Source organism: Salvelinus namaycush, chromosome 7, assembly GCF_016432855.1.
Source record: "Salvelinus namaycush isolate Seneca chromosome 7, SaNama_1.0, whole genome shotgun sequence".
NCBI classification, from domain to species: domain Eukaryota; kingdom Metazoa; phylum Chordata; class Actinopteri; order Salmoniformes; family Salmonidae; genus Salvelinus; species Salvelinus namaycush.
In genome coordinates this window covers 53997832-54013252 of record NC_052313.1, presented here as the reverse complement: position 1 = coordinate 54013252, position 15421 = coordinate 53997832, and the positions used below count along the sequence as shown (strand labels likewise).

Sequence of the window (15421 nt, the reverse complement as noted above, 5' to 3'; positions counted from 1 at the left end):
CTCCTTTTTGGCATATGTAAATCCAGGGACACTCAAATGAGTATGATATGTTACGTTGGTATGACAGTAGGTTACTTAAGGCAGAGCAAACGTTTAGCAAGCCAAAGGTTACGTATTTCAATGTAATCACAGACAACTTTAGCATTTTAGCTAATTAGCAACTTTGCAGCTACTTACTACTTTTTAGGTACTTTGCAACTACTTAGCATGTTAGCTAACCCTTCCCCTAACCCTTTAATCTAACTCCTAACCTTAACTCCTAACCTAATGTAGCATATCATACTAAAGCAGTTGAGTGTGATATATCATACTAAAGCAGTGGAGTGTGATATATCATACTAAAGCAGTTGAGTGTGATATATCATACTAAAGCAGTTGAGTGTGATATATTATACTAAAGTAGTGGAGTGTGATATATTATACTAAAGCAGTGGAGTGTGATATATTATACTAAAGCAGTGGAGTGTGATATATCATACTAAAGCAGTGGAGTGTGATATACCATACTAAAGCAGTGGAGTGTGATATACCATACTAAAGTATTTGAGTGTGATATATCATACTAAACGGGTCAAAGGATACTGGTGCGATCAAGACGTAAAATACGTCTTACAATTCGTATTATATTGTACGACCGCTATTACGTTGGTAAGCCAATGTAATGTAATCTAATGTAAAGTAACATATCATACTAAATGGAGTGGCATGAATACGTTTGCTCTGAGACCAGGTTTCAGCGGTCTACACCATGAGGCGAGAGCCAGGGATGTAGTGAGACTCTTTCCAGATGTTTGTCTCTCCACAGTTCTCTGTCTTCCTCTTGCACTGGTAACAGCGGCGGTACTGCTCACACTGGTCAATCAGCAGCCTGCTCCCAGACCTGTCAGAGACATCAGAGATCAACGTCAGAATGTGGTCAGTCAATCAGCAGACTGCTCCCAGACCTGCCAGAGACATCAGAGATCAACGTCAGAATGTGGTCAATCAATCAGCAGACTGCTCCCAGACCTGTCATAGACATCAGAGATCAACGTCAGAATGTGGTCAATCAATCAGCAGACTGCTCCCAGACCTGTCATAGACATCAGAGATCAAAGTCAGAATGTGGTCAATCAATCAGCAGACTGCTCCCAGACCTGTCAGAGACATCAGAGATCAATGTCAGAATGTGGTCAATCAATCAGCAGACTGCTCCCAGACCTGTCAGAGACATCAGAGATCAACGTCAGAATGTGGTCAATCAATCAGCAGACTGCTCCCAGACCTGTCAGAGACATCAGAGATCAACGTCAGAATGTGGTCAATCAATCAGCAGACTGCTCCCAGACCTGTCAGAGACATCAGAGATCAACGTCAGAATGTGGTCAATCAATCAGCAGACTGCTCCCAGACCTGTCAGAAACATCAGAGGTCAACGTCAGAATGTGGTCAGTCAATCAACAGACTGCTCCCAGACCTGTCAGAGACATCAGAGATCAACGTCAGAATGTGGTCAATCAATCAGCAGACTGCTCCCAGACCTGTCAGAGACATCAGAGATCAACGTCAGAATGTGATGGTACAGATAGAAGACGTCAACTATCATGATAGTGATCAACTCAATCAGCCGGTCCCAAATCACTACCTTTTTCTCCTTCTTGACCCTAACCCCCGATGCTAGCATGTCTGAAGGGTCTGGATAGGTATAAACAGTGTAGTGGTGTATCTGAAGGGTCTGGATAGGTATAAACAGTGTAGTGGTGGATCTGAAGGGTCTGGATAGGTATAAACAGTGTAGTGGTGTATCTGAAGGGTCTGGATAGGTATAAACAGTGTAGTGGTGGAGTCTGGATAGGTATAAACAGTGTAGTGGTGTATCTGTAGGGTCTGGATAGGTATAAACAGTGTAGTAGTGGATCTGAAGGGTCTGGATAGGTATAAACAGTGTAGTGGTGTATCTGAAGGGTCTGGATAGGTATAAACAGTGTAGTAGTGGATCTGAAGGGTCTGGATAGGTATAAACAGTGTAGTGGTGTATCTGAAGGGTCTGGATAGGTATAAACAGTGTAGTGGTGTATCTGAAGGGTCTGGATAGGTATAAACAGTGTAGTGGTGGATCTGAAGGGTCTGGATAGGTATAAACAGTGTAGTGGTGGATCTGAAGGGTCTGGATAGGTATAAACAGTGTAGTGGTGTATCTGAAGGGTCTGGATAGGTATAAACAGTGTAGTAGTGGATCTGAAGGGTCTGGATAGGTATAAACAGTGTAGTGGTGTATCTGAAGGGTCTGGATAGGTATAAACAGTGTAGTGGTGTATCTGAAGGGTCTGGATAGGTATAAACAGTGTAGTGGTGTATCTGAAGGGTCTGGATAGGTATAAACAGTGTAGTGGTGGATCTGAAGGGTCTGGATAGGTATAAACAGTGTAGTAGTGGATCTGAAGGGTCTGGATAGGTATAAACAGTGTAGTGGAGGATCTGAAGGGTCTGGATAGGTATAAACAGTGTAGTAGTGGATCTGAAGGGTCTGGATAGGTATAAACAGTGTAGTGGTGGATCTGAAGGGTCTGGATAGGTATAAACAGTGTAGTGGTGGATCTGAAGGGTCTGGATAGGTATAACCAGTGTAGTAGTGGATCTGAAGGGTCTGGATAGGTATAACCAGTGTAGTAGTGGATCTGAAGGGTCTGGATAGGTATAAACAGTGTAGTGGTGGATCTGAAGGGTCTGGATAGGTATAAACAGTATAGTGGTGGATCTGAAGGGTCTGGATAGGTATAAACAGTGTAGTGGTGTATCTGAAGGGTCTGGATAGGTATAAACAGTGTAGTGGAGGATCTGAAGGGTCTGGATAGGTATAAACAGTGTAGTGGTGGATCTGAAGGGTCTGGATAGGTATAAACAGTGTAGTGGAGGATCTGAAGGGTCTGGATAGGTATAAACAGTGTAGTAGTGGATCTGAAGGGTCTGGATAGGTATAACCAGTGTAGTAGTGGATCTGAAGGGTCTGGATAGGTATAAACAGTGTAGTGGAGGATCTGAAGGGTCTGGATAGGTATAAACAGTGTAGTGGTGTATCTGAAGGGTCTGGATAGGTATAAACAGTGTAGTGGAGGATCTGAAGGGTCTGGATAGGTATAAACAGTGTAGTAGTGGATCTGAAGGGTCTGGATAGGTATAAACAGTGTAGTGGGAAAGCCTCCATCATATTGTTTCCATCTTACAGATCTGTAAACATAGAAGGGTTAGGGCCAATCAAGGTTGTGATTTGAGTACATTACCTGATGAATTCCTTCTCCTCTCTGTCTCGGTGGCGTTTCAGGTCGGCGCTGCGTCTCCAGGTGTCCTCCAACGAGGCCCGCAGGTTACGCAGCTTCTCAAAGCGGTTGATGTGGTCATTTATCAGTCTGCCAGGAGAGAGAGTGAGAGGAAAATATAGAAATAGAACATATAGACAAGACATCTCATATAAAATGGCCTTTAACCTTTAACCTTTAACCTTGAACCGTTCCACATACCAATGTTTTCTGCATTCTCATTTTATTCACTCACTTTCTGAATTTCAAGTGGAGAATTTCACCCTCCCCACTCCCCGTCTCTCTATGACTCCCTCTCTCTCCCTTTCTCCCACCTCTCCCCCCCCACTCCCCGTCTCTCTATGACTCCCTCTCTCTCCCTTTCTCCCACCTCTCTCCCCCACTCACTCCTTCCTGTTCCTATTGATCATCTCTCTCTCGTTCTTCTGTTTGGTGCTGCGGTGAAGGAGCAGCTCTTTTCTCTTGTTATTAGCCGTGGTCTGCTGTTCCTGGTAGACCTTCTCCGCCCGCTGCCTCTGCTCTGACAGCCCAGCAGGGGTACAGTCCAGCTGGCCAAGCACAGGGCCGTCCGAGTCGGGCAGGCGCGCTGGGAGGCCCGACCCCTGGTACTCCACCTGGTAGATACGTTAATTAAATAACATCCATTAGATTTGTGGAGCATCAAGATCATCAAATTATTTTTCAACTCAACCTGGGTGAAGATTACAATCACAGAGGAGCTCACAACTACTGGAAAGTCATCTGTCATCTATAAGTACTGGAATCTCTCAACTGTGACTTCCTGTTCTCGGTTAAAGAAGCTCCATTAGATCAGCATAGCATGAAGATCCCCAGTGTGCTGGGATTGTTTTCTACTCAACCTGGACTAGACATAGACACCACAGAGGAGCTGGACTACTGTTCAACCTGGACTAGTCAGACACCACAGAGGAGCTGGACTACTGTTCAACCTGGACTAGTCATAGACACCACAGAGCAGCTGGACTACTGTTCAACCTGGACTAGTCATAGACACCACAGAGCAGCTGGACTATTGTTAAACCTGGACTAGACATAGACACCACAGAGGAGCTGGACTACTGTTAAACCTGGACTAGACATAGACACCACAGAGCAGCTGGACTACTGTTAAACCTGGACTAGACATAGACACCACAGAGGAGCTGGACTACTGTTCAACCTGGACTAGACATAGACACCACAGAGGAGCTGGACTACTGTTAAACCTGGACTAGACATAGACACCACAGAGCAGCTGGACTACTGTTCAACCTGGACTAGTCATAGACACCACAGAGCAGCTGGACTACTGTTCAACCTGGACTAGTCATAGACACCACAGAGCAGCTGGACTACTGTTCAACCTGGACTAGACATAGACACCACAGAGGAGCTGGACTACTGTTCAACCTGGACTAGTCATAGACACCACAGAGGAGCTGGACTACTGTTCAACCTGGACTAGTCATAGATACCACAGAGCAGCTGGACTACTGTTCAACCTGGACTAGACATAGACACCACAGAGGAGCTGGACTACTGTTAAACCTGGACTAGACATAGACACCACAGAGCAGCTGGACTACTGTTCAACCTGGACTAGTCATAGACACCACAGAGCAGCTGGACTATTGTTAAACCTGGACTAGACATAGACAACACAGAGCAGCTGGACTACTGTTAAACCTGGACTAGTCATAGACACCACAGAGGAGCTGGACTACTGTTCAACCTGGACTAGTCATAGACACCACAGAGCAGCTGGACTACTGTTCAACCTGGACTAGACATAGACACCACAGAGGAGCTGGACTACTGTTCAACCTGGACTAGTCATAGACACCACAGAGGAGCTGGACTACTGTTCAACCTGGACTAGTCATAGACACCACAGAGCAGCTGGACTACTGTTCAACCTGGACTAGACATAGACACCACAGAGCAGCTGGACTACTGTTCAACCTGGACTAGACATAGACACCACAGAGGAGCTGGACTACTGTTCAACCTGGACTAGACATAGACACCACAGAGGAGCTGGACTACTGTTAAACCTGGACTAGACATAGACACCACAGAGCAGCTGGACTACTGTTCAACTTGGACTAGACATAGACACCACAGAGGAGCTGGACTACTGTTCAACCTGGACTAGTCATAGACACCACAGAGCAGCTGGACTACTGTTCAACCTGGACTAGTCATAGATACCACATAGGAGCTGGACTACTGTTCAACCTGGACTAGTCATAGACACCACAGAGCAGCTGGACTACTGTTCAACCTGGACTAGTCATAGACACCACAGAGCAGCTGGACTACTGTTAAACCTGGACTAGTCATAGATACCACAGAGGAGCTGGACTACTGTTCAACCTGGACTAGTCATAGACACCACAGAGCAGCTGGAATACTGTTAAACCTGGACTAGACATAGACACCACAGAGCAGCTGGACTACTGTTCAATTCCCTCATCTACTGCATTTCCTTCCTCAACTGTTCTTCTTTAAGTACTTCAAGTCTGGCTCAACTCCGCTTCTTTAAGTTCTTCATGTCTGGCTCAACTGTCCTTCTTTACCATGAATTTTACCTCCTCTTCCTCTCCATTTCTCCTTCCTCTTTCCTCTCTATCCCTTCCCTTCTTTATCTTAAACCTCTCCATCTGTCTCCCCCTATCCTCTCCTCTCCTCTCCTCTCCGTAGAGACTTGTCTATATTATGTTTCCTGCCTGCTCTGAGTCATCTCCTGGTGCTGGCTGTCCCTGGATGGGCGGGAACATCACTCTCCTATCTCCCTTGGCTTTCTGCGGCTTGCCCTTCCCTGTTTCCACCTGTACAACAAGACAGTAAGTCAGGTAAACATCAATCTGTAGTGGTCCCCTCTGCCTTGCTCAGCCTTAACCTGTGCAGCACACCTGGGAGTTCAGTTATTCAATCCACAGCCTTTTAATCAACATAATAAATATCCCTCCACTTCAACTTGCACGTGTGTAACACATGGTGGGAGGCATGTCTTTGGTAGGTCTGGTCTGGTAGGTATGGTGTGGTAGGTATGGTCTGGTAGGTATGGTCTGGTAGGTATGGTGTGGTAGGTATGGTCTGGTAGGTATGGTCTGGTAGGTATGGTGTGGTAGGTATGGTCTGGTAGGTATGGTCTGGTAAGTCTGGTAGGTATGGTCTGGTAGGTATGGTCTGGTCTGGTAGGTATGGTCTGGTAGGTATGGTGTGGTAGGTATGGTCTGGTAAGTCTGGTAGGTATGGTCTGGTAGGTATGGTCTGGTAGGTATGGTCTGGTAAGTCTGGTAGGTATGGTCTGGTAGGTATGGGCTGGTAGGTATGGTCTGGTAGGTCTGGCCTGGTAGGTCTGGCCTGGTAGCTCTAGTCTGGTAGGTCTGGTCTGGTAGGTATGGCCTGGTAGCTCTAGTCTGGTAGGTCTGGTCTGATAGATATGGTCTGGTAGGTCTGGCCTGGTAGGTCTGGCCTGGTAGGTATGGCCTGGTAGCTCTAGTCTGGTAGGTATGGCCTGGTAGCTCTGGTCTGGAAAGTCTGGTAGGTATGGTAGGTATGGCCTGGTAGGTCTGGCCTGGTAGGTCTTACCTGGTATCTCTGGCCTGGTAGGTCCGGCCCGGTACATATGGTCTGGTAGGTCTGGTCTGGTAGGTAGGGTCTGGTAGGTATGGTCTGGTAGGTCTGGTCGGGTAGGTCTGGTATGGTAGGTATTGCCTGGTAGGTATGGCCTGGTAGGTCTGGTCTGGTAGGTATGGTAGGTATGGGCTGGTAGGTATGGTCTGGTAGGTATGGGCTGGTAGGTATGGTCTGGTAGGTATGGGCTGGTAGGTATGGTCTGGTAGGTCTGGCCTGGTAGGTCTGGCCTGGTAGCTCTAGTCTGGTAGGTCTGGTCTGGTAGGTATGGCCTGGTAGCTCTAGTCTGGTAGGTCTGGTCTGGTAGCTCTGGTCTGGAAAGTCTGGTAGGTATGGTAGGTCTGGTCTGGTAGGTCTGACCTGGTAGGTCTTGCCTGGTATCTCTGGCCTGGTAGGTTTGGTCTGGTAGGTATGGTCTGGTAGGTATGGTCTGGTAGGTATGGTCTGGTAGGTCTGGTCGGGTAGGTCTGGTATGGTAGGTATGGCCTGGTAGGTATGGCCTGGTAGGTATGATCAGGTAGGTATGGCCTGGTAGGTCTGGTCTTGTAAGTCTGGTAGGTATGGTAGGTATGGTCTGGTAGGTATGGTCTGGTCTGGTATGGCCTGGTAGGTACGGTCTGGTACGTAGGGTCTGGTAGGTCTGGTCTGGTAGATATGGTCTGGTAAGTCTGGTAGGTATGGTCTGGTAGGTATGGTCTGGTAGGTATGCTATATAATATATGGTAGGACAGACTCTTACCTGTGTATCCAGGGCTTTCTTGTAACAGCTAGTGTTCTTCTGTTTCAGGTGGAGCTGCTGGGACTTATGCAAGGAGGTTCTGAGACACACAACAGCTATTCACACACTGTAGAAACTGAGCAACAGGTTGTACAATGACCACAGAATTCTGTATGTACAGTAGAGACCACAAGCCTGGTTACATGGGTTCATGGCAGCAGGTGCACTTCCTCTTAGACAAACATATTGACGCGGTACCCTACTCCCTTTATAGTGCACTGAAGAGCCCTGGTTAAAACGAAGTAGTGCACTACATAGGAAATGGGGTGCCATGTGGGACTCAGATGCATCACCTACTCCTGTGCAAGCTGGACCTGTTGTAGCAGGTGGATGAGCTCCTGGTCCTGCTGAGTCTGGCTGACCTGGCCCTTCCTCCACTCCGCCTGGGCCCGCAGATCCTGCATGTAGCCGCGCTGCTTATGGACCCTGGGAGGGGTGAGGGGACGGCCCCTGAAGATGTACGAACCCTGTGGGGGGAGGGGGGGGTTCAATATCATCACAACATCATTCATTGATAAGTTTAGACCATTGGCTAAGTGTTGCAATAGTAACTGTGCATAGACCAATGCATGCTAAATGCAGCAACTGAAAAGCCGTGAACCATTTGAACTCTAGAACATTTAAACCCCCTGAAGATCAGTGTGCTGATTGGACAAGGCCAGGGCTCACATGGAAGTGGGAGGAGCGAGCAACCTTCTTCTCCTTCATGGCTTCAGACACTGTCAGGTTGAACGCTGCCACCTCCTGGTTGTTCTCACGTATCTCCAGACGGTCCGCCTAACATATCACACCACCACATCACAAATACACACACGCACACACACACACACACACACACACACACACCACCACCACCACGTCACAAATACACACACACACACACACCACCACCACCACCACGTCACAAATACACACACCCACACACACACACACATACACACACACCACCACCACCACCACCACCACATCACAAATACACACACACACACACACACACACGCCACCACATCACAAATACACACACACACACACACACACACACACACACACACGCCACAACGTCCCAAATACACACCCACACACCACATCACAAATACACACAGGCTCAGTGTCACCTCACTACTGAGTTTAATCTGACTACTGAGTTTAATCTGACTACTGAGTTTAATCTGACTACTGAGTTTAATCTGACTACTGAGTTTAATGTGACTACTGAGTTTAATGTGACTACTGAGTTTAATGTGACTAATGAGTTTAATCTGACTACTGAGTTTAATGTGACTACTCAGTTTAATGTGACTACTGAGTTTAATGTGACTCCAGGACTTAAACAGTAGTACAAATGCAGATTCTCCCTTGGCTTTTAGTGGAGTAGTATTCTGTCTATTCATCACTCCAAGACAAAGAGTAAAAGACAAAGGGAACATGTAACATGTTGCTCATCTCATCATCAGAGTGGTGCTGGCCTCACCTGCTCCCTCTGTAGGTAGTCCTGGTCTCTGCGCTGCTCGTTGAACAGTAACACCCTCTCCTCCTCCTGTTGTTCCGTCAGCCTCTCCTCTGCCAGGTAGTGGGGGATGTTACGCTGGGCCCGCTGCATGCACAGGTAACACAACTCCTATAGGGAAGGATAGGTGATGTTATATACACAGGTAACACAACTCCTACAGGGAAGGATAGGTGATGTTATATACACAGGTAACAACTCCTATAGGGAAGGATAGGTGATGTTATATACACAGGTAACACCTCCTATAGGGAAGGATAGGTGATGTTATATACACAGGTAACACAACTCCTATAGGGAAGGATAGGTGATGTTATATACACAGGTAACACCTCCTATAGGGAAGGATAGGTGATGTTATATACACAGGTAACAACTCCTATAGGGAAGGATAGGTGATGTTATATACACAGGTAACAACTCCTATAGGGAAGGATAGGTGATGTTATATACACAGGTAACAACTCCTATAGGGAAGGATAGGTGATGTTATATACACAGGTAACAACTCCTATAGGGAAGGATATGTGATGTTATATACACAGGTAACACAACTCCTATAGGGAAGGATAGGTGATGGTATATACACAGGTAACAACTCCTATAGGGAAGGATAGGTGATGTTATATACACAGGTAACAACTCCTATAGGGAAGGATAGGTGATGTTATATACACAGGTAACAACTCCTATAGGGAAGGATAGGTGATGTTATATACACAGGTAACACAACTCCTATAGGGAAGGATAGGTGATGGTATATACACAGGTAACAACTCCTATAGGGAAGGATAGGTGATGTTATATACACAGGTAACAACTCCTATAGGGAAGGATAGGTGATGTTATATACACAGGTAACAACTCCTATAGGGAAGGATAGGTGATGTTATATACACAGGTAACACAACTCCTATAGGGAAGGATAGGTGATGTTATATACACAGGTAACAACTCCTATAGGGAAGGATAGGTGATGTTATATACACAGGTAACAACTCCTATAGGGAAGGATAGGTGATGTTATATACACAGGTAACACAACTCCTATAGGGAAGGATAGGTGATGTTATATACACAGGTAACAACTCCTATAGGGAAGGATAGGTGATGTTATATACACAGGTAACAACTCCTATAGGGAAGGATAGGTGATGTTATATACACAGGTAACAACTCCTATAGGGAAGGATAGGTGATGTTATATACACAGGTAACAACTCCTATAGGGAAGGATAGGTGATGTTATATACACAGGTAACAACTCCTATAGGGAAGGATAGGTGATGTTATATACACAGGTAACACAACTCCTATAGGGAAGGATAGGTGATGTTATACACACAGGTAACACAACTCCTATAGGGAAGGATAGGTGATGTTATACACACAGGTAACAACTCCTATAGGGAAGGATAGGTGATGTTATATACACAGGTAACAACTCCTATAGGGAAGGATAGGTGATGTTATACACACAGGTAACAACTCCTATAGGGAAGGATAGGTGATGTTATACACACAGGTAACAACTCCTATAGGGAAGGATAGGTGATGTTATACACACAGGTAACAACTCCTATAGGGAAGGATAGGTGATGTTATATACACAGGTAACAACTCCTATAGGAAAGGATAGGTGATGTTATACACACAGGTAACAACTCCTATAGGGAAGGATAGGTGATGGTATATACACAGGTAACAACTCCTATAGGGAAGGATAGGTGATGGTATATACACAGGTAACACAACTCCTATAGGGAAGGATGGGTGATGTTATATACACAGATAACAACTCCTATAGGGAAGGATAGGTGATGTTATGCACACAGGTAACAACTCCTATAGGGAAGGATAGGTGATGTTATATACACAGGTAACAACTCCTATAGGGAAGGATAGGTGATGTTATATACACAGGTAACAACTCCTATAGGGAAGGATAGGTGATGTTATACACACAGGTAACAACTCCTATAGGGAAGGATAGGTGATGTTATACACACAGGTAACAACTCCTATAGGGAAGAATAGGTGATGTTATACACACAGATAACAACTCCTATAGGGAAGGATAGGTGATGTTATATACACAGGTAACAACTCCTATAGGGAAGGATAGGTGATGTTATACACACAGGTAACAACTCCTATAGGGAAGGATAGGTGATGGTATATGCACAGGTAACAACTCCTATAGGGAAGGATAGGTGATGGTATATACACAGGTAACACAACTCCTATAGGGAAGGATGGGTGATGTTATATACACAGATAACAACTCCTATAGGGAAGGATAGGTGATGTTATGCACACAGGTAACAACTCCTATAGGGAAGGATAGGTGATGTTATATACACAGGTAACAACTCCTATAGGGAAGGATAGGTGATGTTATATACACAGGTAACAACTCCTATAGGGAAGGATAGGTGATGTTATACACAATGGTAACAACTCCTATAGGGAAGGATAGGTGATGTTATATACACAGGTAACAACTCCTATAGGGAAGGATAGGTGATGTTATATACACAAGTAACAACTCCTATAGGGAAGGATAGGTGATGTTATACACACAGGTAACACAACTCCTATAGGGAAGGATAGGTGATGTTATACACACAGGTAACAACTCCTATAGAGAAGGATAGGTGATGGTATATACACAGGTAACAACTCCTATAGGGAAGGATAGGTGATGTTATATACACAGGTAACAACTCCTATAGGGAAGGATAGGTGATGTTATATACACAGGTAACAACTCCTATAGGGAAGGATAGGTGATGTTATATACACAGGTAACACCTCCTATAGGGAAGGATAGGTGATGTTATATACACAGGTAACAACTCCTATAGGGAAGGATAGGTGATGTTATATACACAGGTAACACAACTCCTATAGGAAAGGATAGGTGATGTTATATACACAGGTAACACAACTCCTATAGGGAAGGATAGGTGATGTTATATACACAGGTAACACAACTCCTATAGGGAAGGATAGGTGATGTTATACACACAGGTAACAACTCCTATAGGGAAGGATAGGTGATGTTATATACACAGGTAACAACTCCTATAGGGAAGGATAGGTGATGTTATACACACAGGTAACAACTCCTATAGGGAAGGATAGGTGATGTTATATACACAGGTAACAACTCCTATAGGGAAGGATAGGTGATGTTATATACACAGATAACAACTCCTATAGGGAAGGATAGGTGATGTTATATACACAGGTAACAACTCCTATAGGGAAACACACAGTTATTGATTGATTGATTGATTGATTGACACCCCTCATACACACTCACAAAAGCAGAGTTCGGCGCACACACACACATACCTGCCCAGCCCTGTTGTGGTTGACACAGGGCATGTCCAGGTGAGAGTCCACCCTCTTAACCTTCCCCTCCTTCAGAGCAGCGCCCTCCAGTGGTAGGATAGACACTGTGGACCTACAGGACAGCAGGTTGGAAACAGATAGCAGTCCTGGGTTATCTTTCAGATCAGGGGCTATTCAACTGCAGTCCTGGGTTATCTTTCAGATCAGGGGCTATTCAACTGCAGTCCTGGGTTATCTTTCAGATCAGGGGCTATTCAAATGCAGTCCTGGGTTATCTTTCAGATCAGGGGCTATTCAACTACAGTCCTGGGTTATCTTTCAGATTAGGGGCTATTCAACCACAGTCCTGGGTTATCTTTCAGATCAGGGGCTATTCAACTACAGTCCTGGGTTATCTTTCAGATCAGGGGCTATTCAACCACAGTCCTGGGTTATCTTTCAGATCAGGGGCTATTCAACCACAGTCCTGGGTTATCTTTCAGATCAGGGGCTATTCAACCACAGTCCTGGGTTATCTTTCAGATCAGGGGCTATTCAACTACAGTCCTGGGTTATCTTTCAGATCAGGGGCTATTCAACCACAGTCCTGGGTTATCTTTCAGATCAGGGGCTATTCAACCACAGTCCTGGGTTATCTTTCAGATCAGGGGCTATTCAACCACAGTCCTGGGTTATCTTTCAGATCAGGGGCTATTCAACTGCAGTCCTGGGTTATCTTTCAGATCAGGGGCTATTCAACTGCAGTCCTGGGTTATCTTTCAGATCAGGGGCTATTCAACTGCAGTCCTGGGTTATCTTTCAGATCAGGGGCTTTTCAACCACAGTCCTGGGTTATCTTTCAGATCAGGGGCTATTCAACCACAGTCCTGGGTTATCTTTCAGATCAGGGGCTATTCAACTGCAGTCCTGGGTTATCTTTCAGATCAGGGGCTATTCAACTGCAGTCCTGGGTTATCTTTCAGATCAGGGGCTATTCAACTGCAGTCCTGGGTTATCTTTCAGATCAGGGGCTATTCAACTGCAGTCCTGGGTTATCTTTCAGATCAGGGGCTATTCAACCACAGTCCTGGGTTATCTTTCAGATCAGGGGCTATTCAACTGCAGTCCTGGGTTATCTTTCAGACTCTCAGTAGTGTCAGTAGTCAGTAGTGGTGACCAGCTGTATTTATTTTAATCAGGGAGAGGACTCTCTGGCCAGTCAGTAGTGACCAGCAGTATTTATTTTAATCAGGGAGAGGACTCTCTGGCCAGTCAGTAGTGACCAGCAGTATTTATTTTAATCAGGGAGAGGACTCTCTGGCCAGTCAGTAGTGACCAGCTGTATTTATTTTAATCAGGGAGAAGACTCTCTGGCCAGTCAGTAGTGACCAGCTGTATTTATTTTAATCAGGGAGAAGGCTCTCTGGCCAGTCAGTAGTGACCAGCTGTATTTATTTTAATCAGGGAGAAGACTCTCTGGCCAGTGAGTAGTGACCAGCTGTATTTATTTTAATCAGGGAGAAGACTCTCTGGCCAGTCAGTAGTGACCAGCAGTATTTATTTTAATCAGGGAGAGGACTCTCTGGCCAGTCAGTAGTGACCAGCTGTATTTATTTTAATCAGGGAGAAGACTCTCTGGCCAGTCAGTAGTGACCAGCTGTATTTATTTTAATCAGGGAGAAGACTCTCTGGCCAGTCAGTAGTGACCAGCTGTATTTATTTTAATCAGGGAGAGGACTCTCTGGCCAGTCAGTAGTGACCAGCAGTATTTATTTTAATCAGGGAGAAGACTCTCTGGCCAGTCAGTAGTGACCAGCTGTATTTATTTTAATCAGGGAGAAGACTCTCTGGCCAGTCAGTAGTGACCAGCTGTATTTATTTTAATCAGGGAGAGGACTCTTGGCCAGTCAGTAGTGACCAGCTGTATTTATTTTAATCAAGGAGAAGACTCTCTGGCCAGTCAGTAGTGACCAGCTGTATTTATTTTAATCAGGGAGAAGACTCTCTGGCCAATCAATGTTGACCAGCAGTATTTATTTTAATCAGGGAGAAGACTCTCTGGCCAGTCAGTAGTGACCAGCAGTATTTATTTTAATCAGGGAGAAGACTCTTGGCCAGTCAGTAGTGACCAGCAGTATTTATTTTAATCAAGGAGAAGACTCTCTGGCCAGTCAGTAGTGACCAGCAGTATTTATTTTAATCAAGGAGAGGACTCTCTGGCCAGTCAGTAGTGACCAGCAGTATTTATTTTAATCAAGGAGAAGACTCTTGGCCAGTCAGTAGTGACCAGCAGTATTTATTTTAATCAAGGAGAAGACTCTCTGGCCAGTCAGTAGTGACCAGCTGTATTTATTTTAATCAGGGAGAGGACTCTCTGGCCAGTCAGTAGTGACCAGCAGTATTTATTTTAATCAAGGAGAAGACTCTCTGGCCAGTCAGTAGTGACCAGCAGTATTTATTTTAATCAAGGAGAAGACTCTCTGGCCAGTCAGTAGTGACCAGCAGTACTTGGGTCCCTAAGGGTCAGTAGTTGAGCTTACCCAACAGCTCTATTAGCACGTCAGCCTCCCTCAACCTTCCCTCCCTTTCCACTTTAACTGCTGACAAACACTGAATACAGGCAGTTGCCCACAATGCGTTTCGAATGGCACCCTATTCCCTATGAAGATGTCCGGTGAAAGCAGATATGCAGGTTATTGACACTACAGACACACAACTGACACACTACAGACACACTACAGACACACTACAGACACACTACAGACACACTACAGACACACCACAGACACACCACAGACACACTACAGACACACTACAGACACACTACAGACACACTACAGACACACCACAGACACACTA

The 15421-nt window shown here is 45.4% G+C and overlaps 1 protein-coding gene across 1 annotated transcript in view; it reads right to left on the bottom strand.

Moving 5' to 3' along the window:
* Window positions 1-238: 238 nt before the first annotated feature.
* Window positions 239-15421, bottom strand: part of LOC120050842 (coiled-coil domain-containing protein 81-like) — a 42156-nt gene continuing 26973 nt past the window's right edge. Inside the window, exons 7-14 of the mRNA XM_038997370.1 lie at window positions 12584-12695; window positions 9188-9334; window positions 8386-8493; window positions 8014-8183; window positions 7678-7756; window positions 3684-3910; window positions 3261-3386; window positions 239-880 (exon numbers count right to left, since the gene is read on the bottom strand). Coding sequence (XP_038853298.1) covers window positions 742-880; window positions 3261-3386; window positions 3684-3910; window positions 7678-7756; window positions 8014-8183; window positions 8386-8493; window positions 9188-9334; window positions 12584-12695 — 1108 coding nt within the window. The 3' untranslated portion in view covers window positions 239-741. The remainder of the gene's footprint in view (window positions 881-3260; window positions 3387-3683; window positions 3911-7677; window positions 7757-8013; window positions 8184-8385; window positions 8494-9187; window positions 9335-12583; window positions 12696-15421) is intronic.